The 24,796-nt window shown below is 39.4% G+C and overlaps 1 protein-coding gene and 1 long non-coding RNA gene across 24 annotated transcripts in view; both read left to right on the top strand.

The window, feature by feature from the left end:
- The window catches only part of BRSK2 (BR serine/threonine kinase 2), a 303,186-nt gene that overhangs the window by 228,234 nt on the left and 50,156 nt on the right, over positions 1-24,796 (top strand). For all 23 annotated transcript variants that reach the window (XM_072929769.1, XM_072929773.1, XM_072929770.1 and 20 more), the window contains exons 6-11: positions 2,478-2,511; positions 3,408-3,476; positions 6,395-6,541; positions 13,767-13,798; positions 19,184-19,348; positions 20,091-20,188. In XM_072929769.1, coding sequence (XP_072785870.1) covers positions 2,478-2,511; positions 3,408-3,476; positions 6,395-6,541; positions 13,767-13,798; positions 19,184-19,348; positions 20,091-20,188 — 545 coding nt within the window. The remainder of the gene's footprint in view (positions 1-2,477; positions 2,512-3,407; positions 3,477-6,394; positions 6,542-13,766; positions 13,799-19,183; positions 19,349-20,090; positions 20,189-24,796) is intronic.
- LOC140684269 (uncharacterized) lies at positions 20,195-24,134 on the top strand. The gene is made up of 2 exons (XR_012056275.1): positions 20,195-21,063; positions 21,126-24,134. It is a non-coding gene; the product is annotated as an uncharacterized lncRNA (long non-coding RNA).

Below are 24,796 nucleotides of genomic sequence, written 5' to 3'. Positions count from 1 at the left end.
CTTCCAGTCCACTCCAGTGCCACTGCCATCCAAAAAGGGTTGTACTGAAGGATATTGCTGAACCATACAGGATGGCATGCAGGATTTGAGAAGTCTGGCCGAAGTTTCTAGGTCAGTCACAGGCACCACCTGTAGCAGGCATTTAATGTACTGTGTGTGTTCATGACTCAGACAGAGAGGCAGCTGTACCTTGCCAAACCTAAAATACATGTGACAGTGAGAAATTCAAACATGCTAAGTGACGAGAGCTTGACAGTTACCTAGAATGTGTCTGCACTTCTTTTACCACCCCCCACCCCCCCCATATATTTTCCAAACCTAATGTGATGTACAGAACATGTTAGAACTGGCCTTTCTGTTCTAAGGTGACTAAACTGAGTGAATATCCTTGTTCCATGTAAGTCCTGTACTCTTTTTGCTACCATGCGGGTTTTTTTCCAAATTCCAGTTGCATTACTGTGTTCCCTACAGTTCCCACACTGCCCTCCTTCAGTGTTGTGTTTAAGCAGTCCAGCACTAGTGAGAGTTGTACTTGTCAGGCCTGGGCTGCAGTCCCAGTTGTGGTGCTGCTCCTTACTCATGCTTTGTGTGTGCCTTAGGGGTGGCCTGTACCCTCTACAGCACTGTTAGATATGAGAAAAAGATTACATCACTAGTCAAGCATTCTCTCAAGAATAATTTGTCTTCTGAAAGCTTGCAAAATCATGTGTTGGTCCAGTGTTACGACTTTTTGTGGCTTAGATGTTGGGGTTTTGGAAACAGTAGGTGTAGTTGAGACATGGGGAGTTAGAAATTAATTTAGATATTCATCCATGAATCATAGTGCAGGTCTTGGTTTGCTATAAAGAGGCAAATTCACAGGAAACAATATATTTTGGAAGTTTGGGAACATGTACACAACATTAAGGTATTGTATTTCTCACTATGGCCTCGCTTTCTCTCTTGTGTATGAAAGCTGCAGTGCCATTGCTCTTACTTTAGTCAGAAGAGTAGACTCATGGTGAGGTTCTGGTCACATTTTCAAACAGGCCATCTGCAGCTTTTAAAAATGTTAAGTAACCTTGTCCGTGTTTCCATGGCTGTCAGTGACAGAGCTACACAGAGAGCCTGGGTAGTCTGTCCTACCCACTAGACACAAACCTGTTCTTTCTGGTCTTCCAATGAGCAGCTCTAGCCAGCTCTCTTAAGGAGGCTCTGCCTCTCATTATCTGTTTTGACTCTTGAACCAAAGTTTTTAAAATGTAGTCTAAACTAAGGCACTGCTGAGCAAACAGACTGGTTAGAATAGCTGTGAATAGCCCATTTCTTTAATGGACCCAGAGTTGGTGTTGTATTAAATATTGGATTAAGCTACTGAATTCCACTTTTCCTGAAACTTGTGAGGGATCAACTGTATTTCTCTCTCCTCACAGAAGCTTTGCTGTCAGGGTAGCTGCACTCCCAAGTGTACACTGAGTTTATTGTCATACTCTGCCAAAAGCTGTGATACCAAATCAGGGCATTCTGTGCCCATGGGATGATATTTTGCCACAAGATAAGTGTAGTGTGTATGGAAATTCAATTAATGGGCTGTCTCACTGGGCATTAATATAGCATCCTAGCACAAAGCTAACCTCCCTGTGCTTCTGGTTTGCTCATTACTTTGTGAGACAGGTATTGCCCAGCCATGATTGCATTTGTCACAAGAAACACATGCACAAATGAAGACAGACTCAGGGACTGCTGGGAGGTGTCAGTATAAACAATAGCATGATTTGCACACGGGTTTCAGACAGTTTGCATCCCTTTTACTTGTCAAGTTACTTTAATGAAGGCTATAAAATAGATAGCCATGGCTATAATCTTTAGGAATTAAAATTATTACCTGGCAAGTTGAAGTAATTAACTCTCCGCAGCCAGGAATCAAACAAGAGATATATGGGTAGAAGATGTGAAAAAAATATATTAACTCACCAGGTAATAGTGCTACTGTCCATCAGTTTATGTTTTTTTAAAGAAAAAAAATTTTTAAAAAGGCATGTTGCAATCATGTATTGGCAGCTTTTGTGACCACTGATGTAAATGAGAGTCATCTTAGCAGAAGAGATACCAGACATGGTTTAGGGATGCATCTGTCTTTTTTCCTGTAAAAGGCTTTGCAGTGTGGGCCTTCCTTTTAATTAGATACAAAGCCAAGTCAAAGGGTGGGATTAGAGAGCTGGAATTTTATACTCACAGAATGTGCCTCATCTTCCCTTCATTCCTTGCTTTGAAGAAATTCATAGCAGGGCCGTAGAGTTTTAAATTATGCTAGTTCTTGACCAGTTTTTAAGCTTGTTAGAAATATGTTCTTGTTGAGGTAAGGAAAAATGTGCTGGTTTGCACACTTGTATTCTGTATAAGCAAGTCTATCATCATGCTGCTAAACAAAATGGAAATGCACATAACCATCGATACCAGGCTATTACATACTCATTTGACTGTATTTTGTCTTTCAGATCACCACATTATGCTTGTCCTGAAGTCATCCGGGTAAGTTGGTTAATATTAGTGTACAAAAATACCTTGTTTGAAGTGTCCCTCATTGCAAGTACACAGATAGATCCTCTGTGCAAGGAATCTGCCCAAGGCAGAGGGAAAGAAAATGATACAAGGAACCTAAAAAGAACTTTCTTTGTTTGGCTCAGCCCTGAATCAAGCCATATTGGGAAATAATTGCATGCTATTCTCACAGTACCTTTGCACCATGTGTTCAGACAGAAGTACAGGAACCTGGCTTAATTTGATCGTTTGACCCAAGGGACATAGTCCCCTCAGATTTCCTGTCTCTGATGTAGCTGTCACCTCAGTAGAAAAGCTGGGATTGACTGTCAGTGATATTTGTTTCCACTAAGCAATATTCTTCCCCCCTGCTTTCCCTTTGTCCTCTGAAAATAAGTATCCAAGATTTCAGTACCCAAGATTGTCCTCTCTACTGTATGTCTATTGCATGTCTCTACTGTAAAGTCAAGCAGGAAGCACACAGGAGAGACTGTCCAGATGGCACTATGAGTTTGCAAATAACATGGCTGGTGACAAGCTCCCTGAAGAACCAGGGCAGGGAAACACACCTTCTTGATGTCCTTAATGCACCTGTTACTCTGTTTAAATGCCAGATCTGATAATTTGTGAGTTGTCAACCATTCCTGTCCTGCTCCCCCTTCTGAGCCTTTCCTCACATATCCCAGATAAGACTGCAAGCTGATATTCACAAAAATTCAGTTAGCCAGCTGTGTCATGGCTTCCTCCTGGTTGGGAAGGCCAACTTGGGAAGCAGGTAGCTGAATTGAAATGTGGGGTTTCCCATTCTCCCCTCTCTTATTCCTCAAGGATAATTAATTAATTTACCAGCGATCGGTCTTTTGAACCTCTGTGTCGTTGCTGCGCAGGGAGAAAAATATGATGGAAGGAAAGCAGACGTCTGGAGCTGCGGAGTCATTTTGTTTGCGTTGCTAGTGGTGAGTCATCTTCCTTGCACTAGCCTTTAAAAAGAAAAGAAAAATCTGAAAGTGCTGCTGTATTTAATGGCAATTCTGTTGCATCATGTACGGATGGTTTTTTTTAGTCCTCTATTTTTGTATCGCTCAGTGGCATCCTTTCCTCTTATTTCTACATCAGCCCCAAAGGAAAAGCATGAGGAATATTTCACTGCGTCTTTGAAACGCTGTTGCCCTGCACAGGAGAGCACAGACAGGCATCAAAAACTTGTCTCCATAAATGCTCTTTGTTGTGTTGCGATGTTGCACTGCATTTTTTGATGGGTAAGGATGTGTAGAGTTGCAGCTTCAAGATACAGAGTGTCAAACAAATTGTTCTTTACGGAATCAAGACATGGCTGGGTTTGGGATGTGTTCACTTATTTCTGCTGTATTGTATGTATGTGCTTCAGCAGGTATATGCATACATTAACTGCAGTATTTTTTCAAGGAAAGACTTGAGAACCTCATCTTTGTTTCATGCAAGCAGTGAGCTCCATTTTAATTTGGTACACATGGGAATATAAAACTGAGCCAGTAGTACAAAGTTTAAATTAGTTTCCATCTGGCTCAGTAATACTTTAAGTGTTCAAAATGTGCTATCTTCTAACTTATCCTTCTTTTGATCAGAGTTTCAATTCTCTGTGGAATTTATTCTGAAATTAAGTTCTATTATAATACTCGTAAACATCCAACAAATGGGTGTCCAGCTGAAGGCAGATAGGCTTGGCATTTGTTATCAATTTCCACAGTATAATGTAGGAAAATATAGTTGATGTTAATACAAGCATATACCACATGCAGGTAGAATACTCTATATGAGTATATGTTTTATGTGCATTTTAAGTGCTTCATATCTGTAATAGTTCACCTGATCATCTATAATTATAAAAATAACAAGCCTGAAATAAAATTTTGATTTTTTTGTACAGTTATCAGTAAACCTGATTGCTTCACTTAAATGTTTTCTTTTGAAAAAAGTACTTGTACAGTGTCAAATGAGATAAATTGTGGATATTATTTTTGTTTAAATATTTTTAAATTTTAGAGGGTTTTTTGTATCAAAAGATATGTTGATTCTTTTTTAATGGCTCAAGTCAGAATACCTTGAAGTAATCTCAGTATGATGCTTTAATTCCCCTTAACCAGTCTTACTCTTTTCTTTTTAGTCATTACAATTCACTGACATTTTTGAAATTTTAATTTTTTTATCTTGATGTTGCACTGGAAGAATTTTAACTGTCGCACTAGATAGCACGTGGTCATCTCTTACTGACCAGTTACTTTCATAGCTGATAGAATAGAAGTGTATAATGAGCTTTTAATATAACTTCTTGAATTTGTAAGCACAGAAGAGAGAATGTGTCAAGATGGTTAGGATTTGTCGAGCAGGCTTTCCATTTTCAGGGGGATTCTCTGTCAATCTTGGGTGTCTGTTGCTGCATCTTTGTCTGTTCCTACATACACAAATGAGCCTAAAAAATTACTGAAATAAGTCTATTTATTGATGGAGAGTGCAGAGCTCCTCAGTTAAATTATGTCAGGACGAACCCTGCAAAAACTGTCAAGATATGATAGCATGCTGATGGTAGTAATAAAAGAGATGTAGTTGTTACCTTCAGGAAATGCCACACAGCATCCTTTCTGACTTCATCAGGGCTTAAATTGCATTAGCCAAAGTACTGAACTATCAGAATTTATTTTCCTTTAAGTCTGGAATGGATAGGAAAAACACAGGTATCTCCAGAGGTTGGTTACCGAAGGCAGGGAGAGGCTCTGCCTTCAAGGCCACTTGAATGAACAAACACCAGTAAGCAGTGCCCAGTCGTGGCTGCCATCGGGTGGCTTCCTGAGACTGCTGTAAATGGAGCTGTTGTTCTCCCTAAACCATAGACCCAGGATTGCTTATACAGATGCACTACTCACTGTAGTAAGAGCAGTGCAAGAGCTGACAACTTAAAACTTCATTATCACAGCAGCTGACAGCTTGCAGCTTCCCACAAACCGTCCTGGAAATCAAGGAAGCTCAGCACCTACTAGAATTAGGCAGTGAAAGAAGGAAGTGAGAATATCTAGGAAGGTACAGACTTGCTATAAAAAGGTATCAGCTTCAGTCAGTAGAGTTATCCTAAAGATTTCAACTTCTCTTTTTCCTTTTTGTCCTTGCAGCAAAGATAGGTCTTTTACTGCTTTTTGTAGCAAGCTGATGATCTATTCAAAATGTAGTTTCAGCTAAAAAAACTTCAAGCCATTCATGTAAGTGAGCTACAGTAGGGAAGCAATAGGAACTGATGACCTGACCACAGCATGGGAACTGGATGGAGTCTATTAAACAGGTAGAATGTCTGCTGCTTCCAAAGGCTAATGTTGGTTGGGGTTTCTTTCGGCTGTGTCATTTTAATGCTCCATCAGAAAGAGCGTGTTCTTTACTGAAAGTCTCTCAAAAGCTGTTCACCTCCTTTTCAATGTCTGCAATAAATGTGTCTCAGGAAGATTAAAAATAAGGAGACGATAAACATTGCTGCTGTGAAAGTATGCCCAGGAGGAATACCAGCAGATCAAAAGCTTCAGCTGAATTTAAGTGAATCCATGCATCTTTGGTGAATTTGCCTGGAAAGGCAATTTCATATTTTGTATTTTACTTTATACTGGTAGTTGTTTTCTAATCAAAGGTCTAATTAAAAAAAACAATGTCCTCAGTTTTGTTTCCTATGTTAGAAGAAATACAGCAGCACTAAGAAATTGTTTCTTTTCAATGGATAAAAAGTTTTTTTCACTCATCAGAAAAACTCATAATGAGCTGACTCCTCTTTTCCATTCTCTCACTGTGTTTATCCTGGCTTTTCTCCTTTGGCCATCTCCAGTTCTCTCCCACTGACTGCTCTGTCCCATCCCTGCAGGGTGCGCTGCCGTTCGATGACGACAACTTGCGGCAACTGCTGGAGAAGGTGAAGCGTGGAGTGTTCCACATGCCCCATTTTATCCCCCCCGACTGTCAGAACCTTTTGCGGGGGATGATTGAAGTGGATGCCTCGAAACGTCTCACGGTAAGGAGGCAACGTGAGCAAGGCTTCATTTCTCGCCTTATTGCAGGAATGGTTGAGCAGCTAAGGTAACTTGGTGATTTAGTAGCATTCCTATGTGTTTCCTCCTGAGCAAAGGAGTGGAGTTGGTGGAGTCTTTGAGAAGAAGTTAGTTACCATTTCTTTTGAGTCATGAGGACAGATTGCTTTTGTGTTTTTTTTCTGTAACCTCATGATTCCCTTTCATATGTAACACTGGGCATTTAGGAGAAGTCCCTCGTAGCTCATTACAGGTCTACTGGCCTATTCACACATTTTGGAGTCCACCTGAGTTTTCTGAATCTTCTGTCTGATATAGCAGTTTGCTGGGGGTGTGATGTAACTGTTTGAAGGTCACAGGTGTTAGGACTGGTATTTGAAGCTTTGCCATTAAACAGAGTGTGGTTTTCTTACATTTCTGACAGAAGTGTTGGCTTCTCACTTCAAGCCACATAAGCTGCATTGTTCTGCATTATCCTCAGAGCAAGTGTCTGCCAGTCTGCTCTTTCATCCTGTGCCCTGTGGTCCTGAGCACTGTCAGTTCCACAGTGTTGAGCTCCTGGCATTCAGCATTGAGTCTGCATCTAGGATACATCCCATCACTACAACAGAGACCCTGCAAGAGTGAGGACTGTGTAGTGATTGTATCCTTCACTAACATTGTGTTAATGTTTTAGGGAATTAAAAAACATTGGCAATTAAAATAATTTTGGAAAGTAAGATTGCCTGCTTGTCAGTGGAGGCGTGTGCCTCTGTGGGTACATTGCCCCTGTAAATCCTATTGTCAGCCCTTGGTGATGATTTTATACAGATTTACTAAGCTCACAGATTCTGAGTGGGAGTATGTATAAAGAAATGTAAATTTAAAACTCCTCCCGGTTCTTCAGTCTGCTAAAATATTTATAAATAAACTCTCAGATCACTGGTTGGCCTCTCTGCTGAGATTGGTAACAACAGTCTGTGCCAGCTGTGATGGTGCTTTTGGGATGCAGACACCTCTGCTGAGAAGTTAACTGAAACTCCCTTCGCAACTCCTTACAATATTACTTGGCATCTGGATTTTTCTTTCATTCATTACCAGTCCAGGTCATGCTCTATTTGGTGACATAGGGGAAAAGTTTTTCAGGTTATTTCTAGTATCCCTACTTTTGCAAGCCCAGTAGCCATCATATTTTGCAGTACATAAATACCACTGATTGAAAAAAAAAAAAAAATTACACACCCTAAAAGACCTTTTTTAAACAGATTTTTAAAGAAAGGTATAACATTTTCACAAGTATATTCACAGAAAGAACAATGAAGTTGTTAAAGCAATATTCTGAGAGATGAGACAGCTGTTCTTCACGGCCAAGAAAGTCACTAAGTCCCTCTCAAGCTTAGCTTCCTTTCCTTTATGTAAACATACCAGCTTCTCTCTTGTTTTGTTGGGGTTTTTTTCTCAAAAGAGTGCCAATGATCTAAGTATGTTAGGGAGCAGATAATCAAGTGCTAGATCCTTCTTCAGATTGTTCTGAATTTTTTCCACAGGGCAGAGACAGACCCTAAATACTTTGAGCTGTGCAATACAGCTGGGAATGTACATGCATAGGAGAGAAAGCAGTTGAGGTAATTCAAGGTCTCAGAGTGACACTCATCCCCCCTCCCTTTTTTGATCAAAATTAACCTCTTACTTCCTTAGGGAGGGAAAAAACCCCAGAACAGGTAGTTACTGGCAAGCACTAACCATTGAATTATGAATAAGTATTTGAAATAATACATATTAAAGAGCTGAGAGCTGGGAGGAAAAAATGTTGGCTCTTTGTTATTTGCTGCAGTCTTTTTTTCATTATTTGAGGGTCTTTGGGTTTGCTGTCCCTGCTGCTGTCACACTCCTGTGCTGTTAGTGAGCTGCTTGCTTTGACTGCCAGGCAGAAGGGAGCTCTTTGTTTACTGCACAGGAGCTGGGAATATAGAGTTCATTCTGAGGAGAGAGCTGAATTCTATTTTAACTGTGTCCTATGAAAAAGGGTATAAATATGGGTTTATTTTGAAGCCTCTATTCCTAGAAAATATCTCACTTGAATCAATTCAATATTTATACAAAGATGTGAGCAAAATTGCAGCTTGGGTACAATAAGTACAGATGTAGCTGTTACCATTACTGATCATTTGCTCAATACCTCACTAGTGAATTCAGCAGAAAAATACAGTGAAATGTAAGGTCACTATAATTTTTTTCTTTCATTTTTCACTTCCTCTCTCTGCTTTGTTCCTCTTTTTTTTATTTGTATCCCTTTTCCTTTTCATCCAACTGCATTTCCCTCTCTGCAGTAATTGCCATTTCACAGCACACCCACACCTTCCCCAGTCCATCTGTTAAAATGATCAACAAAAACAGAACCAGCATTCACGTTTGACTGTCATCATTTGCTTCAGTGTTGGAGCTTGAGAAGATTAATGGAGGGGAGGGTACTCAGAATTATTGTTGCTGGCCCTTTCCAGCCTGAAGAAGCAGGCATTACCTTTCTATGTATATGATTCATTTATGGGAACAAGACTTTATTATTTCTTAGTGGAATATTGTTCACATTCACCATGTGTTACATAGCCTCAAATGCAGTTAGTGGGACATCCTTGACCACTCTCATTTACTGGCTCTGTTTTACTAAACATGCTGTAACATAAAATAATTTGTGTTTTTCTTTCATTAAACATAAGCTTTTCACTAAAAGTTAATTCTAGTTCCTGGTGGTGGTATTTCTGACCACCCATATTTATGAAAGCTGAAATCAGACAAAGAATGAGTACTAAGATGATCAGCATTTGAAAGAGTCTGTCTGAATAGTATGGTCTAAAAGAGCTTCAGTTAATGTACATAGATAATGTCTAAGAAAGGTTATACTGGTTATCTGCATATTCATTAGAGGGAGTTACTAGGGAGAGGAGCATTATTTAAACTAGAGGAAGATACTGGCACTAAAACAAACTTACGTCAAATGCCCTTACATGAAAGTGGGCTAGAAGCAAGAAGAATTTTAGGCATATCTGTGGGGTTCTTGGACAGCCTTCAAGCACAAATAGTGTCCGGAGGGAGAAGTGAAGTAGTAATAAAGTTTGAGAAGGCTTATATGGGAGGTGTGTTCTGAGTGCCTAAAGTACTGCAGGATGAGGTTTCTTTTAGTTATGTTTTCTTCAAATGACTCAGAGTTGCAACGGCAGAGAATTACAGCTCCTGTAGTAAAAACCAGTTGCATTCTCAGCCAATATTTTCTTCTCCAGAAAGACAAAGGGTAGAGGCACTTGTCTTTTAAAGATGGATTAGCACTACTGAAGCTTTGTTTCTAGAGCAAGGTAGATCAGAGCAGAATAAGCTATTCCAATAAAGCTGTTACTGTTCTAGCATTGACATCTTATACTAGAGTAGAATTACTTGTCTTCCATGTTAGGTGTCCACATAGGTGGAAATACCTGTCCCTGAATATTATTTAAAAATTCCTTGAGCAACACATATTTATAGAATCTCCTCACTACTTTCTGATTTTGTTTTTTCTTGGATCTGATGCTAATGATGCTATGCAGAATCTAAAGAATATTAAGAAATGAAGAAGGGAAAACTCCCCTGATAAATTTCTGTAGAAGATCTTATGGTAAGGTGCCTATTCCATAATTTAAATTTTCTCAGTTTACAACCTGTAGAATGGAGATAATTGTCCAGTTGATGTATTTAGGCTGCCTAGGGCCTGTTCATGCCCCATGCACATAGGACAGTGATACTTGTCCTTGTCAAGGTCTCTAGAGTCTGCTTTAGTACAGCTGCTACTGCTGAAATGGGTAATGGTTTTACCAGTGCTATTTGCTCTTCAGCCTGAACCCTGTGGCCAAGAAAAGCCTGTGTCTTGACATTACACAGTAGGTTTAAAGCTCAGACGAGATCTTCTGGATGAAGAAGATTCATTTGAGGTGTGGGTGCACAGATGGGTTTGAGGCTGGTCCCTTTCCGGACAGGGAAGTTTGAAATTTGACGTGAGTTCAAGCCCTCATCTATATCCACAGACTTTGAGAAAGTTTTTCTTCAGGGCAGAACTTTTTAGCTTGGCAGCTGCTCTGCTGAGATCAGTGCTGAGGATGTAGACAGCGCTGTCTTGTTTTCCATCTGCCTGTCTCCATCTGTTGTTCCCTGCCTTAGAATTCAGACGTAAGCTCTTTGTGGGAGGAGACCTTTTTCTGATAAGCTTGTGCAGCTCTGTATCACAGTGGGTCTCTCATCTGTGAGAGAGAGATGTGCACTGAAGAAGCTCATTGATGCTTCTTCAGTGTACAAGTTTAGTATTTTGAAGTATTTTTACGTAAAACCATGATAAAGGAATTCTCCCTCTCCTTCCATTATGGCATCTCAGCCTGCAGAAATCTCTCTGACTGTGCATGTGCAGTGGATCTGAGCATGTTTCGTTAGTTCAGAGATGATGTCATGAGACAGTTGCCTGCAGTGACTAGGAGACATTAGGAAGCAGCATTTTTACAACTTTCATAAAATGGTATTAAACTTGGCAAACTCATGTGCAAACAGCGAGAAAAACCCTCTGGGAAGGGTTGTTAAATGCCTTTGTCACTTAAATGCATTTAAACATTGTGTTTAAATGAAGGCAGGAGTGAGATTAGCTCCCACTGTGTATCTCCCTCCCCTGCACTGCACAGTAGAAAGCGTACAGACTTCTCCTTGTCAAAACCAATCGCCCTCCCATAACCCTCCTGTCACTTTAATGCAGACAAAAAGCAACAAAGCATTAATTAATTACCTTTAAAACAGTAGTGAAGATGTTGACAGCAGCAAGCACACTTCTAATAACATTTCAATGCAATTACATTTGAATCAGTATAGGAAGTGGGTTTGTAGAATACTTTTCATACCTGGGATATCCCAGCATATTTCACAGCAATGGTTTTGATGTGGATTGAATGGCAAATGTATGGGTAAACAGCAGCCATGAGAGCTGTCATACACCTTCAAATGTGTATCAAGGTGCAATGGGCCATCTCTTTCAGAAAAATGCTCTGTGTTCATTAATTTGAAGGAGGTTGATCAGCAGGGATGGGCAGGAGTCATTTGCCATCTTCTCTGAAGGAGCCCAGAGGCTCTGTGAATAAGACATGAACTGATGACCCTCTTTTCTTTCCCCTCTCTAACTCAGAAAGTGAAGTGCTGCTATCTGCTTTGCCATGGCATTTCTGTATGTCACAGGCACACAAGAGCACAGTGTCCCATGGAGGCAGAAAATGCAGCAAGAGAAGCAAGCATGAAAGAGACTTGGACATTGCATAGCTGTATCATCTGCATCTTGTCTGAAATCATTAATCTCTCTAACCCTCCATGTGGTGTATGGGAAATAATGAGTAGATGTGGTTTTACCAGCACAGGAGGCACAGTCCACCCCTTAGCAGATCCTCACAGAACTGTACTTCTGTTAAGAAGCAATTCTAAAATCCTGCCCCGTGGAAGCTGTACAAAATAGGCTCTCCTTATGTCCCGTGGTTGTACCTCAGCTTGCACAGAACCAGAAGGAAGAAGGCTGTGTCTCCAGGCTGTTGGGGGAGCTCCCAAATCATATCTTTATCTCGACAGGAGATGGCAGTGTGTCAGGAATACTCTACCTTGCTCTTAAGAGTGCAGGGGTTAGAGGACTACCTAATACAGGGGAATTGTGATGAAGGGCAGTTACTGTGGCAGGCAGATGCCACGGCTGGAAGCTCTGCCAGCCTGCCTGGGCTGATGGATGTGTGTGCTGGGGGCATTGGCACTGGTTAGAAGACAGGTATGTGAGTGCCAGCTGCACCTCTGGTTGCAGTGTTGATGCATTCTGGGGTTTAAAGGAGACTGTTTGTTTCCCACACTGTTCCCTCCAGCCTCCTGTCACACTTTCCTAAGCTGCATTCCGTTGTTTCTTTCTTTTCAGGAAAAGCCCTGACTCACCTAAAAAAATGATCTCATATATAGCCAAACTCATGTCTTACTGATTTCCCAGACATGGAGCTATTGCTCCATAGCACAAAGGTCTCAGATTCCTTGTTCTCTGTGGCAAACACTTTATATCTCTGAGATTTTGTTGTTTGCCTGTTCCTTATTTTTTCTTTCTTTTTGTTTCTTTTCCTCTCTGATTCTAATTATTGTGGAAGTGGAATGTAATAAGAGCAGGACAGCTGTCACCATTCCTCCTGACCATTGCAATGGGTCTGTGATTTCCTCTCATATGAGTTTTCTTCCAGCTCTCTCCTATCTTTCCCCTGAATGTTGCATAAATGTGAGCCCATGTGCAGTGAGTATGCATTTTGTTCTGCACCTACAAAGGTGCTGCATAGTGATGAATATAAAAAACATTGCCCACATAACAAATAATCCCTGGACATCTAAGAAAAGTTCTTTTCTGTAAGTATGTCATATGAAGCTTCTGTTCTCTCTGCTGATGAGGGTTTATCTTGGAAAAATCATGTTGCCTTATTTTCCTGTGCTTGTAGGAAAAGATATCATCATAATGTTTGTGGAATCTGCCTTCCATAGGTGGGCATGGCTACTTTCAGCTTTAATCAGTCCTTCAATGCATAGTGAAATTCTCATGTGTGGAACAGGAAAGAGGGAAGTAAAATAAATTTGTGGTCTGGTGTTCAGGTGCAGAATTAGTAAATTGCATAAAACCTTATTCTGCTTGGTCCTTAGATTTTGATGATAAGTTTGAAGCCAATCTAGAATGCATCCTCTGTCCAGGAAAGTCACGCCACAGATGCAGGAATTATTTTGTTTATTATCTCTTTGAACCTATTTTCTTCTTTATTCCTCTCTCTTTTCCTCCAAAACAAAACTAGAAATGCAATTTAAGTATAAAGGATCAACTATTATGCACATACAAAAAGGAGCAGTTAGATTACAGAGGGAAGGACTTGGGAAGGGAAAAGCTTGCATTTCCAAAACAGTTACCTGTGAAGCCTTGCACTTATCATTTGCCTGGGATTTGCTCTTGACTGATGCCTTATGTCTGGAATTCAAATGTCATTTCCATGTGGGATGGGTATTTATTCCACTAGGATGAGTGGCTCTTTATGCAGCATAAAGTTCCTGTTGTATGCATATGTTTATCTTTGAAATTTTGGATTTACTTGAATAAGCCTTGAATAAGGATGCCTTGTAGAGTTACCTTTTCTATTTTACAGCACTAATTCCTTGTTTTCTTTTCCTTTACAGCTAGAACATATTCAGAAACACATATGGTATATGTAAGTAACTTTAAAAAAATTGTTTGCATACATTCGTTGTTGCTTCTGGTATTCTAGTGGTCTGTGAAGAGACCACTAGAAGAGTGAGACTGGAGTTTGAAAGCAGGTTTCATATACATGAGAAAAACAGGCAGAGAACAGAAAAACATCTAATTTTTAATTTTCCTACCCTTTGCTATTCATATAATTGCATTTATATGTACCGACCGAGGAGCTTTTTTGGTACAATGACTAGCAACTGTTTGAAATAAGACATTCAGTCCAACAACTTGCTGTGTTAAAGAGATACCTGCAGGTGATCAGCAAAAAAATACCCAGCTAGCAACCATATTTAGTTTGCTATCCAAGTGCTACAGACAATCCCTTGTAATACCTTCTTGACAAGAAAGCTTTCATTTGTTCCTTCTTGGCATCTTGGCTTTTCTCTGAAGTAGAAACAAAAATGATGATATTGATAAGTAAGCACCTGTGAGCAAGAGCTTCTCTGTCTCATAATCCCCACTCCTTTTTCATAGCAAGCTAAGAGGCTCTTTCTGGCCTTGTAACCTGTTGATGTGAGAGTACTTCTGTGACTTGATTAAAAACAGCAGTCCTGACAGTGAAACAGGAGGTCTGTAAGAATAGTACATACTTGTCTGGTGGTTTGAGTGTAAGAAAGATTGATGGCTTTTAAAAGTGACCTTGCTCTTTGTGTAGTCTTAGTAGTATTTCAAGAAGCTTAAGTAAATAAACTCTTTATACTATGATATCTTAATCAAATTATGGAGAATACTTCACATAATAAACAAGGAAATTATGCTTGGATAAATTTCTCAGAGTCAGCATTTCCCAGGTGGGAAAGTCCTACCTTCATAATCCCACCATTACTCTTGAGAAGTACTCGAGGATGATATGAACTGATATATAAGCCTATCACCATGAAAAAAAAACACTTTTTCTTTATTTGTTTTGTTTTCTGTGTTATGGGCCAATTTTCACCTCTGGATTTATATGACTTCAGTAGGACCTGAGGGGGTTCAACATTTTGTTGAATAGCTAAGAAAATAATTGGAACTAAGAAAAAACTTAGTTTACCTGAAATAATGGCAGCACTTTGCCCATGGCTTTTCCATGCTCTCTTCAGTTACCAGACATGGCACCTTCTTAAACCACAGAAATACTGGAGATTTCCTACACTTTTTTTTTTTGTTGTTGTTGTTTTTAACTCTCATGGGTAAATGTAGTACAAATGGAGTGAGGAAATCTCTAATTGTAATCTCTGAAATCCCTGCTATAAGGTCTTGCTAGCAATTGCAGAAGTAAATGCTGTATACATGAGATTGGACAGATAATCCCCTCTGTTTCTTCATTGAGTGAAATCAGCTGACACTCTCTGGGCTTTTATCAGAACTGGAATAGGAAATAAGTGAAAAGTTATATTTTTACCCTACTCAAGATTTTTGCCTGGAACTTTTCACTTGTTGAAGGACTGTTGTCCCAGGCTTACATATACAATTGTGCAGGTGTAATTACATTACTTTAGTCTATATTTAGAATTTGAAGATTTTTTTTCTTTGGAGATATAAACACTTGAACACTTTAATGTTCTTCTCAGTGAAGGTCAGACTCTGTGATAATTGACACAGTAAACTCTATCTGAGGCTGTTTTCAGAAGTAGAAACTGAGTTTTGCAAAAGCAAGTTCCTCTAGACTCCCAGGGTACTCAGTGCAGAAAGGCTCTTCCAGATGTCTCTTCAGATTGCCTAAAAAGAAGTTTCTGCCCGAAATAGATTTTTTAATGAGTCTCTTTCTCATTTTCTCTGTACTGGCCATGGATTGACCTCAGGAGGCTAACATCCTGTGGCTAATTTTAGTCAGTGAATAACCTTGCCGCCTCCAAAACTCAACTGCTTTCATCTGGTAATGTTTCACAACCTCTTTGCATTTATTTTGCCTAGAAATACTTATGCTGACAGAGAAGAAGGGGTTGTAGTGTTTTATCCTACAGCTCTTTAGCTCACCTCTTAGATTTTTTTCTTTATTTTATCTACTATTCCATGTAAAATCTTCATCCTTTGTCATATATAGGTTACTGACCTGAAGGTTGTACTCTGAACATCGAAGCAGTTTCACTTAATTCTTCAAACAAATATTGAGGCTACTGCAAAACTGAAGAAAAGATTTAATTGCAGATTTAGGCAGGCAGAGGAAGAGGTCTTGAAAGTTGAAATCATGATTCACAAGCCTAAAAAAAGGAAGAAAGAAACCTAAGTGAAACCTTTCGTCAGCAACCTCCAGTTCTTGCTCTCCCACCCAAATTAATTCAGTGAGGTTTCTCAAGCCTTTTTAATTGAAATCATTTATTTTTACCTCAAATGCAGGTTATCATAAACCAGAAAATAAACAGCAGTTATTTTCACAATTTTAATAAAGTAAGAGGGCAAATAAAATTACCTATTATGGTAAATATGTACTCCTGTAACATTGAGTTATTGCCTTAATTGTGAAGGTACCAACTTACTAAAATAAGAAAAAGAATAAATGCACGGGTTCTGCTTTGCTTTACACTGATGCAAATGGGCATCTCAGTGAGATTCATGAGAGAATTTCATGGAGAGACTGAAAAAGTCCACCCTGATCAGGAATCACAGCCATTGTATCCACCAATCCTCACAAGAGAGGGTGGGTTTTAAGGCAGCAATTACATTCATGTGGGCCTTTAAAAAATATATGTGATTTGCAGTAGTCACTCTGTGACATTGTTTGATGTCTGTGTGGGCTGCAATGCAACAAATTTGTCACTCTGCTAGACTGAGAATGGAACAGGCATTGCAGTCGTGCCAATCACAGCCCAGACCCGGTGATTTTCCTTTCCTGAAGCTCTGAATTGTGCTGCCAAATGACAAGACACCTCTTTGCAGATTTTACTTGTACCTGATGAGGAGGTGTGAAAATTCCTGACTGTGTCTGGGGCTGACCAGGTGCAGGGCATAAGGAAATGCCACCCTGGAGTGCAGGGAGGATGGCAAGCTGTGCTCTCTAGAAATGGCTCCTGTTCTGATTGATACTGAAGAAAATTGTAGATTCTATTCAGACAAGAGCAGCTAGTGGGAAACCCAGGTTTCCTGGAAAATTTCAAAGACAATAATTCTTTTTAATCTCTTAATTACCTTAAGGACATCTGCTTGTAACACGAATGATTAATTAAGTCAATACTTTTCAGAAGTGAACTGTAGATCATTAAAAAGCAAAAATACTCAGCTGCTGTTCAAAGGTCCATCCTGCAAAAATTTATCTTAATGACAAGGTCATCACTGGATTTAATAGTGCAAAGTTATGAACTAATCATTGCTTATTACCTTCCAAGGGCTAGATTTGATCCTAAGAGGTAGCAATAGTGACCTCTTAGAAGGAATAAGATGTTTCTTTAGATGAACAAGGATTTTTGAGTTTAGCCCTTAGATTCAGGATCATGGTGGCATTGCAGAAGATACAGGTGCTTCTGTGAGACTCAAAGAGGACATCAGAAGCTGTGGTTAGTGGTTTGACACACAAGAACAAATCCCGAGAAGCAGATTCCATGTCTTCTGCGCTTACTTACAGTGCCCTAAATTGAGTAAAACTGAATAGGGTGTGTATTAGTGCTCCTTGTAGGAGAAGTGGAATCTGACCCATGTTGTCATGACACATGTAATGAACACCAGAGTCTGACTCCATGACATCCAGGTAGGGCTGAGCACATTTTCACTGCTCCAAAAGAAGATAAAATGAACATTTCTGAGGAGTCTTTTTGCAAGTGATGTCCCACAAACAGAGCACAAACAGAGTAGATGCCTCACAACTGCATTTCAACTTGCTTAAAAATAAATTGCAAGTAGCACTCAGCAATCTCCTGTGATTGTCCCAGCATGTGACCTATCCTATTCTGGATACATTGACTTAGTATTGCCTTCTTACCTTGGAGAAGATAATCTGCATTGGCTCTTTTTAAGGTGTATTATCTCTCTTTTCGGTACACTGGCTGATACCTTGGGTTCATGTATATGAGCCGACCAAAGTTTATTTCTAGCTTACACAAGAAAAACTAAGGAAATTTGGATTGGAACTCCTTTTTCTGTGTAGATACTTGGATAGCTTACATTGAGTCAGGAACATTTTAAACTGCGCAAGCAAATTCACAAGTTGGGGCCACCTTATTTCTTCCAGCATCAAAAGGAAGAATCTCTAGTCCAAACACAGCCCTATAAACAGCAAATGCAGTTGAAATATTCCTGATTCCTGTTGCCTATGCTGGGAACCTGGACCCAACAGTCACACATTTGCACCACATAAAGGAAAGGGAGGACCCCACTCACAGAGCAGGGAAACTTCAACATCACACAAAGTCACCATTGAGAAATAGCAGAGGTTCAGGGTAGACAATTTCTCCAACGAAAACACCAACACCACCACCAAACCCACCTCTTTGAGTGGATAGAGTTTACATGAATTGCTCACTGCCTACCGAAATAAAATCAAAGGATATTCAGGATGCTGCAATACATATCATTAATCAGTTAGAAATACCCTGACACCTTGACCTGTTTCTTGCAGTCAGGGCCTTTAATTGCAATGAATAATCAATATTTCCTGAGCCTAGTGAATGGGATGAGATAATTGTGTAGAAAGCCTGTATTAACTACATTTGAAAGAGTAATATGTTCTACTGCTAATGGTGTGTTCTGAGGTCTGCCGCTGACCTCAGGCTTCGCACTTGAGTCAAAATTTTCAAATTTGCACTTCTTAAGAGAAAAAGAGGTTGTCGTGTTTGGGTGTGTAATTAAGCAGTGTGGTTTTCCCCAAAACACTTTAAAGTGTGTCGAGTGGGAGCCTGAGCACTGAGGTCTCTTAATCACATTGGAAGAGTTAACGAAAGGAACTGCTGCGGTGCTGGTTGTAATCAGAATTGGTGAAAAAGAGTGATGGTTTGTTCAGCACTCCTTCTTCAAAAGGGAATCATTCAGCTTGCACTTTTCAGCCTGATAGTCTGAGGTCTGGCCAGCTGATGAGACAACATCTCTAAAAACATGTGGTGTTTTATAAATGTTTGGCATTAGGATGCTGAACAGCTGCTTCTGTTACAAGGCCACTGGTAAGTGAAGTCCTGTTGCCTTGCTGACTGAACACAGACATTTCTCACTAAAGACACAAATCCACAACCTGCTGGTCAGTCTTAGCCTTCATGACAGTTTCTTATGAGAATAATATCTGTCTGGTTGGAAGCTCTGGTCTCTCAGTGGGAATTTAGCAAGCTGTTTCCATCTGTTGCTGCAGGCTATGTTTCAGAGTATGGGTTCATTTGTGACTCATGTTTCTTTTCTCTCCTTTCCCTCCCCCTTTCTCTCTCTCATCTTCTTTCCTCTGCAGAGGGGGTAAGAATGAGCCAGAACCAGAGCAACCAATCCCTCGAAAGGTGCAGATTCGTTCTCTGCCTTCCTTGGAGGATATTGATCCAGACGTGTTAGATAGCATGCACTCGTTAGGCTGCTTCCGTGACCGAAATAAACTCTTACAGGACTTGTTGTCAGAAGAGTAAGCACTTGCTCAGTCTTTATATCAGTTGGGTGTCCAGGGGCTGGGATGATTATGAAGCTGGGGAGAGATAGAGAGCACTTTAACTGATGTCTCTCTCTCTCTGAGTGACTGGTAAGAGCTTTTCACCCTCTGGCTGCTCATTTGCTGGTGAGGTATTGGGAGCAAGCACTGAGCCTTTCTTACTCCATGGGTCAGAAGCTCACAGTAATGGAAGCACTGTGCTATTTCTTCCCTAGCTGCCAGGCCAGGTCACTTCATTAAAACATGGGCTGCACAGTCCACATGGGGAGGTGCCATTGATGATGTTTGTGTTGGATATACCTTTGTTGCCAAATTTTTATTTATTTCAAACCTATGCCTAAGAGTTGGTGTATCTCCTAAGGTGTTAAGAGGGACAGGTAGTAGAAAGAACTCTTAGAGGCTCGGGAGACCTGTCTGGCTGCCACTCTTGGTTTGGACTTCCTGGGGCACATAACATTGACTGTCTGTGCCTCTGTTCTGTATGTGGAACATGGGAATCTTATTTCCTTTCCTCACTAGCTGCTTGTTGGAAACCGCAAGGGTCTCAAAAGCTTTGTGGTTGTGTATCTAACTGTCATGTACATGACCACTTCCAACTCATTTACAATAACTGTGACAGTTTATTTGATGAGAAAGTTTTATGTACATGTTGACCTTTTTTTCCTTTTCAAATATAAATGGTGGGTTTTTTTCCTTCTTTTTTTTTTTTTTTTTTCAGAGAAAACCAAGAAAAAATGATTTATTTTCTTCTGCTTGACCGGAAGGAGAGGTATCCCAGTCATGAAGATGAGGATCTTCCCCCTAGAAATGAAATAGGTACTGCAGATATGACCTTAGTCACCATGAACCTGTATGAACTAGTTCCTCTTCACTGTTTTTTTTTATAAATTCTGATTTTATTTTAATTTAAACCCAAACCCTAGCATTGTTGTTACCTTCTCAGTGAAATGGTGTATGCAGCACTGGTGAGAATCCTCAGCCTGGGGCAGGCAGGTCTGTTCTAGAAGGCTTCATCTTTCAAGATATGTCTGTCTCACAGCGCAGAAACATCCAAGTAGGTCTTGAATGGGATCTTAAAAAATGTGCTGTGGACCCACAGGCTGGTTCTATGCGGGAAGATGAGGTTTAGCAGTATAATCTAGTAGCAGAATTTTCTAATTACAAGTCTCCTTGCAGTGTTACAGGAAGTCTGCTCATGGACTTCAGTTACTAAGAAGCTGTGTAGCTGCATCCCTCTGCAGTTATATATGTACATATTCTCTTCTCTTCTCTGTAACTGAATACATGCACTGTTGAAAGTATGAATCATATAACTTAGCTGTTTTATAGTACATAAATCAAACTCACATGTTTTTAGACTTAATAAGATTTTTAAAGCTTGATGCACAATAAGATCATATATCTTACAAAGCTCTTGTGATACCACTTTATTCCTATTTATTTATTGGTTTTTTAGGGTGCTGCTGATCACCACTAATCCAGACAAAAGGAAAACTGCTCCCCAAGGAGCTAACTCTATAAGTGACTCTTGATGTGGAGACAAGTTTAATAAAGGATTAGTCACTTCTAGCAATGATCTGAAACAGAATTTTGCATAGAAGTGTGGAGAATTTCAGATATTGTACTTCAGCACTTTGAAGACTAGAAGGAAAGTGCCCTTTATTTTCACTGGAAAGCCTGAAATCTCACAAGCTTTCAGGGCAGTTGTTAATGCTTAATAGAATTATTAACCCATCCAAGTTCCAGGCTCCAGGCCCTATAATTTTGCAGGGAAATCTCTTCTACAGGAGAAGAGCTGAAAATTCTTAGTTAACACAGCATTTTTTAAACTTCTACCTGGATGGAGCTACAGAGAGCATGTTAGCAGGGATGCTGATGAAGATGGGTAGCTGTGCCAGCTGCAGGTCCTGTGGTCAAAAGCCCCTTGCTCAGTGCAGTTTGTCATCTAGCACTCTTCTAATCAGCTTTTGACTCAAACAGATTATCCTGCCATGTAAGGACGGCATTATCTTGTTTTAGAAATGCTTTTGTCATAAGAAAAGAAACAAGGTGACGCTAGAATCTTCAAACCCAGCATGTAAGTGAATATGTAGCTATGCCCTAAATGCGTCATATATCTCTTCCGCATGCCGAAGTATTTTCGTGGTTTGAAGTGAAATATTATGGTCCACTCTTGTATTTTTTTGTGCAGGGAGCGAAAATGTTTCCTAACAGGGAAACACTGACTGTATCTCTGTGCCTCACCCACACATTTGAGCATTATTCTTTGAGTGTTTGCATGTTGTATTTCCTCTTCCACAGGGGGTTTCCACCATCCTCTGTTCCCAGCGGTGTCTCTGAGAACATGGGGCAAGGTTTAATTAGGAGCAGTCATGTGTCTGATGAGTATCTCATCATTAGCCATTAAAAATGGCCTTGCACAGACAAAGAAAAGCAGAGAACAAGTAACAATTTAATAGTAGTAGCTTGAAGAAACCATATTCATGAGAGTTGTGCATTGTCTGAGCTCTTGCCAAAAAAAAAAAAAAAAAGCATCTGAGAGTATTTTGTTTTTTCCTCTTTGTTGGCATATTAAGTCTCAGAAAGGATGGATGCAGGTAAAAATATGGCCAGCTACAGCTTGCCCTTTCTTCTGGTGTCCCTTTGTCTGATTCAGCTGTATGAATTTTCTTCCAAGGGCCAAGGAAGGGCCACTTCCAACGTTTTTCACGTGCAGCTCAATTTTCTTTACTTGAAAACACAGGAATGAGAAACTTCTCAGTAAAAGGAATGAATGTCAACTAATGTCTCCATAAAAAAGGGATTTTGTGAGGTGAAGTTTCTTAATAAACCAGAGAACAAAAGGTTGGGCCGGAACAGACATAGTAGATAGAGATTCTTCATCCAAACTCAGAAGGTGAACCTTTATTTCCCACCTTCTGTGAGAAGGCAGATTTATAATTGGATCATTACCTATATAATTCTATCTTTATATGTAAAAATCCTTAGAAATGGCTTTGCTTTTCTGATATGAAATAAAAGAAAAATGCATCTTTATTATTGTCAGTGTCACTGGGCTTATGGCTTGATTTTTTTTCACCCTGTCTAATGAGTCAAAGAAGAGAAGGGCAAATACTGGAGATTTTCCTATTTTTAATTCCTGGGCTTATGCAAAATCTTCTGTAGCTTTTGTGTGACACCACTTTAGTCATTTTGGCAGGAAGGGTGTGTATATAACTAACTCTTTAATATCTTTAGACTTGACAGTTTTAGTGCCTTGTCATTTCTTAATCAGACCTTTCTAAAAAGTATGTACAATACTTGATACTCTTGGCCATAATGTAGTGTAGGATTGTGGCCAATTTTAAATAGGCATCAAATACCTTTATTAGAAGCTCAACCACATTAATGCAAGCTTTGGATGTATTTTCCATCCAACTTTTGTGAATTGCTGCTCCTGAATTTATAGGTGTATTTCACCACCTACTCTTTTTGCTTATTGTCTGTCTTTGATAACTTAAAATATAGATTAGAAATCAGTATCTTCCAGCATCTTAAGCAGAAAGGGTTGATACAAAAGAATCATTTCGCTTATTAGTGATATCCTTCTCCTCCTCACTTTCCTGTTGATTCCCTCATGGCCCCTCTGGCTAATGTTCTTCTCTCAGGTTTCCTCTTTCTGATGGCTGTACAAAAGACTGTCATTCAAGTTTTTAGCTAATTCCTCTTCAAATTTCTTCTTTGCTGTCTTTTAAAGTCCAGCTTTTAGGAAAATGGCATGTCACTTTTGTAAATGTCACTTGGCTGAGTTTCCATTTCTGTTTTGAACATTCATGGATCAAATGAACTTTTAAAATATCTTTTCATGAAATATTTTTCTTGTCTTTTTCTCTTTATTGTTTAACTTCTCTTGTTTGAGTGTATTCATCACCATTCTTTTGACATTTGATGCTTTCTTCATCTTCCTTCTTCATTTCTTTTAAACTGGACTATTTTACTTTCCTGTTTTATGTCTGATATCCTGCTACAAAACTTATATCCATTTTGTATTATATATACACTCTGCGCATCTTGTTATGTGTGTTACTCTGCTGTAGATACACTTCTGAACAACCAGTTGTTCTAGTTGTTCTGTAGCATGAATTTTTTCTCATATTTTGAACTTGCTTGAAGAAATGGGAGTTTGAAAAATATAAACCTTGTCCCAGCTTACTTTTGACAACTTAACACGTATGCAGCTGAAGTCACACAGTATGAATGTTTTATTTGGTTTATCTCCCTTTGTTTTTCTGTCAGCTTTATGCACTCTTTTTTTTCTTATCTGGAGGTCATTGCCTATACCATTTTCTACTAGCTTTTTATTGCTGGATAGAGTTTGAAATACAGCTGCACTTTTTATCTAATTAATTTTTAAGAGGAATATTATTACTGCTAACACAAAGAATACTTGGGTTATACTGTAATGGGTCAGTTGTTATCACTAATCCATTTGCATTGAACCATCTTAGCTCATGTTCATTCTTTCAAGGATAAGCTCTGCCTCAAAGAGATCTTGTTCTAAAAAACATGATGTCAGAAAGAGAGAATAAATGAGTGCATGTTGGATGTGAGAAGGGCAGGATAATAAAAAGCAGGCAGTGGTCAAGTGTGGTATTTCTGGTTTTGTACAGGAATCCTGGCAGAAGAAGGATCCTTGAGAACTGGGCACTGTGAGCTTCTTTCTAACAGCAGGGGTGAAGGATGCCTTCTTTTACAAGTGGCCACTCTCCACTAAAATTAAAAATATGTCTATAAATAGAGGCAGGGAACTGAAATAACCCAACCAAAGGAAAGAAAATCCATCTGTATTTTTTTCTGCCTTTCTCCTTTATGCTGTTTTGATGCCATGTGTGGTGTTAGCTATAAAGCATTTCAGCAGGTCTGTATTTGGTTCCCTGCTTCACTATGAAGGTGTGGATAATTTGGGAAGTCACCTTCTGCAATGCATTTTGATATCTAAAGACTCGTCTTAGAACAATTTAAGTGCTCCTCAGTAAATGTTTGTCAGCATCTTTAGGAATGAATTGCCTTTAAATATCTCTTATCTTTCTTATATATCTTTTATATATATTTAAATATCTCTTATAGCTCAGTTTTCACTCTGCAAAGCTCAAGTAGCATTTTGATACCTCATAGAATTGTTACACAATAAAACATGTCTAACATTTCATTTACTATGGTAGTAAAAGCTGTATGGTGTGGCTCTCATTGAAAGATTTGTCTCAGGTAGACAAGGATGTTTTATTTGTAACGCTTCTGAAGGAGGAAAAATATAAATCAGCAGAAAAAACCTGAAATCTAATCTTAAAGATGCAAAAAAAGGGTATTCTTTCAGAGTAGAATGCAATTCTGAATTTTGAGTGTACTCCTGTCCCTGTGTCACATTTAATCTGGCTGGCAGGGCTG

The sequence above is a fragment of the Taeniopygia guttata genome, chromosome 5, assembly GCF_048771995.1.
Source record: "Taeniopygia guttata chromosome 5, bTaeGut7.mat, whole genome shotgun sequence".
NCBI lineage: Eukaryota > Metazoa > Chordata > Aves > Passeriformes > Estrildidae > Taeniopygia > Taeniopygia guttata.
Note: the sequence above shows the minus strand (reverse complement) of the source record. Positions and strands in the feature narration are given on the sequence as shown.